At 34.9% G+C, this 3951-nt stretch overlaps 1 protein-coding gene across 1 annotated transcript; it reads left to right on the plus strand.

Moving 5' to 3' along the window:
• The first annotated feature begins 2602 nt into the window (after window positions 1-2602).
• Window positions 2603-3895, plus strand: LOC115236904 (protein dpy-30 homolog). The gene is made up of 3 exons (XM_029809633.1): window positions 2603-2684; window positions 2812-2888; window positions 3422-3895. The coding sequence occupies exons 1-3, from the start codon at window positions 2669-2671 to the stop codon at window positions 3662-3664; spliced, it is 336 nt and encodes a 111-aa protein (XP_029665493.1). The 5' UTR covers window positions 2603-2668; the 3' UTR covers window positions 3665-3895.
• Window positions 3896-3951: the final 56 nt, after the last annotated feature.

Below are 3951 nucleotides of genomic sequence, written 5' to 3' on the forward strand. Positions count from 1 at the left end.
ATACCGCCCGACTATGGTTCGTTTCGTCCCCCTTGCAAGATAAACGTAGGAGTGGAAATGGAAATACTCATATGGTGAACGTAGGATAGGCATCCCCACTCCTACGTTCACCTTGCTAATAGCGTTTTCGAATGAACGGGTTAACCCAACCCGGTACAATTAATCACTATATTTTACTATGAATTAAAGCCTTTTATTGGCAGAGACAATGCAATGACGTCATTAATCGCTCTGAGAGCGATTAAACCTGCTACATTCGAAAACGCTATAAGAAAAGAAAACAAAACGAATCATTGTCGGACAGTGTATATGCTTACGTTAATACGTATTAAAACATACGTATTATATCGATATGGATAGAAGCACCATAAAACTCGTACCAAACTATGCATTAAAGATTAAAGACTAAAGATAGAAATTTAATTAATTAGAATAAAAGGAGCTAAAATTTCTTTATTCTAATTAATATTACATTTCAATCTTTAATCTTCAATCACAATGCATAGTCTGATATGGGCTTAAGAGCCTATCCAGAGAAATTTACATAAATACATAATGTATATGCATTATAAAGAAATTAACCAATCAAGTGTCTAGGACGCCATATTGCTATCTTCTTCGTATTAGACAAATGATTGGTTGATTTTTCTGTGCATCTATCTATGCAACTTTGTCTAAATAGACCCTAACTACATACATTCGCCAGGGTCATTAAATACAAAAAAGAGGGAGACGTGTCGCATTTTTAGAGGGCGCACGCATTGAGTTATTGTTTCGCATCTTATGCACGCGTCTTCCAGATCGAAATTAAATATTATGTCGCGAGAATAAAGTATCGTAAATGTAGAATCGAATAGTCGGGCAAGGTGAAGTCGTCCCATCGTCATGTACAAATGGAGCTGAGGCCCTTGATACATAGGAACTAAGATAGACTAGATCTGCTGGGAGGGGTTTTTAGTGGGTATTGCCCGGCCGTTTGTTTAGATCGGGTTGAGTCCCACACACGCCCTGGGGCCGGCCCTAGGGTACGGTGCTTAAGAGGATGCTGGATACCGACAGAATACGAATATTAGTTAAAATGCAAAATATTTTTGTTGATTATAGATATCAACAAATCCTTTTCCATAATTAAAGTATACATAATAACGGAGTGCGAGGTTTATGATTTCATATGAAAAGCGAAAAAAAATTAAAAAATTACAGTTTTGTTATCGGCTTCTGCCGTCAACATTTACTTAATATAAAAAATTTGTGATCTACACGTGCCTAACAAGTGAACTCCGCACTCAGCATTTTATCAAAGAATATCAGTGAACTTTGAGAAGTGAGTTTAGAAGCTTTATAAAAAAGATTTTACTATACAAAATTTTGCACACCGAAATGTTTTTTACTAGGCTTCTAAATACATTTTTAGACGTTTGCTTATATTCTTTCATGCATTTTCGAGTGGAGACCAATTTTATTTTGTACATACAAACTGCAAAACTTTTATATTAAGCAAATATTGTTACGATCTGACACAAGAAGCCGGTAAAAAACAGTAATTTTTTAGCTTTTCTTTGTTTTTAACATAAACTCGTGAAGTCTCATCTTTGTTTCGATGTGTACTTAAATCGTGGAAAAGGATTTCTCATTTCATGTAACCAATAAAAAAATTTTGGTCTGCAAAATATAATTATTATGGCCGGTAAAACAGAACAGTCCGGCATCCTCTTAAGTACATGCATTGATATCTCTTAATCATTTTCCGGTCATTGCACGTCATCTCGTTTATTTTCCATGCTAACAATAAACGTATAATAACCATGTTTAGAGAGTCATTTATACATATATTCTAAGTAAAAATTATATCCAAGAGAATATAAACAATAGTTATCGTAATATAATTATTTAAAAATTACATATTTAATACTTGATTAACGTTTAAAAGACATGTGTGTAAACTCTTATTAAAAATATTTAACATTTAAATTTTTAATTAATCTATCGGACTGAAAAAAAGAGCTGATTTTTTTATATGTAATAAATATTTTTTATGTATAACTCATACAAAACAATGTATTGAAGAATCAGTACAATAGTTCATGGTGACGCAAATTGTCGGAGGAAACAAAAACGTAAAGGTCTTAAGGGGATCCTTAAGAGGATGCCGGACTGTCCTGTTTTACCGGCCATAATAATTATATTTTTAAGTTCCGACTGACAACGTGTCGGGTTCGGACATGTTTTTTTTGCGTGCTGCGTATGTCCTTTGTCTGGACCTTTTTTTTGGACTCCCTCCTCTCTTGTTGAGAGGAGTTTTGCTTGTATTTTACAAACCCATAAGAAACAATGGTATATGGTCGACTAATGCCCAACCAGCCATAAAAGAAAGAAGAAAGAAGAAGTATATTAAGCAAATATATAATTATTATGGCTGGTAAAACAGGATAGCCCGGATTTTTAGTTACGCCATTAATACCGATATTATCATTTGTACTAGTACCATGGAAGTATTTTGTTATCTGGGTAGGGTCATTGGACCCGCTGAGTCTTCAGAACGAAAATTTATCTACAGTTGCAGATCTCTAATCCACCTTATCGATGGCGGTTTACCGGTGTGATGTTGGCCAAGAATGATCGCGGCGCAGTAGTTTAATGTCGGTTGGCAGTGACGGTTGTTTATACGATGGCGTCCGGCGGTGGTACGTATCCGTTTATTTCTCATTTTCCATTACAATTTTGAGGTCTGTTTAATGAGACCAGACTCAACACAGAATCTCGCATTAATGTAATCATCATTCGCCGTTCGTTTCTTTCATGTAACGACAGAGAACGGAACCGAAGAACGAACGGAAGCATCGACGCCGGCTCAACCCATCGCCAATGCCGTATCCGAGACGACTCACGTAAGTAAATTGATAACTTCAGCTCTTCAGTAACAACGATATTTCATTTGAATATCAAAAATCTATTAAATAAACACGAAAACGCGCGCGCTCGCAGCGCGAAAGTGGGGTTAGGTTAGAGCTCGGCTTGTACGGTATCATTATTTATTATCTGGTACCTGTTAATTGACAAAAACTTTGCATTAAAGTCATAGTATTTTTGCACAGAATGTGTTTGCACATATCCAACTGTGGATTAAATCATTATTTCTAAACTTGTTTGTAATTTGTGTAAGTATATATAATCTAATTACATTAACATCAGAGAGAAAGAGAGAGAGAGAGAGAGAGAGAGAGTTAACTGGTAAATTAGATTTCACTTATATATACTGCTTTAAAGCTAATATTGTGATGGAGGAATTACATTAAATCAATTGTTGAATTGAAGTTATTGAAGGAATCAAAGCTTAGAGTTATTTATACAATAGCTTAAATTAGTATTTCTGTGAACATTGCTCGTTGATCTATAAATTTTATATTCTTTTGGTTTACAGAAAGTAATAGGAATGGATAAAGATGGGGATATGTCTGGTGTACCAGCAAAGAAATCTCGTGTCGAAGTGCAATCTCTTCCAACTAGACAGTATTTGGATCAGACAGTAGTGCCGATATTGCTACAAGCGTTGTCTTGTTTAGCCAAAGAGAGACCCGCTGATCCTATAAGCTTTCTCGCTGGCTATTTACTTAGAAACAAGAGTCAGTACGATAACGGCGGCTCGCCGCCGACTAGTCAGTGATTGCTTCCCTGTCCATGTGCGCATTTTATGGTAATATATGAACTTTACTTCCTAAAAATCTCTTTTTGATACTTCAAGGACATATTTACGTTATATACGTATTATGTACTTGTGTATTTTTGAACGAAATAAAAATGAATTAGCTCCCTATTGTAGGGACAGTAGTGACTTTTTAGCGGAGTAATATAGTGTTATTCTGTGGAATGCAAAATATACGTTTTTTAAATATTGAAATTATTTTAAATAAATATTGTTTTTTATATAAAAGTAATAGCAACATCAGAATT

Source organism: Formica exsecta, unplaced genomic scaffold, assembly GCF_003651465.1.
Source record: "Formica exsecta isolate Colony F162 unplaced genomic scaffold, ASM365146v1 scaffold262, whole genome shotgun sequence".
NCBI lineage: Eukaryota > Metazoa > Arthropoda > Insecta > Hymenoptera > Formicidae > Formica > Formica exsecta.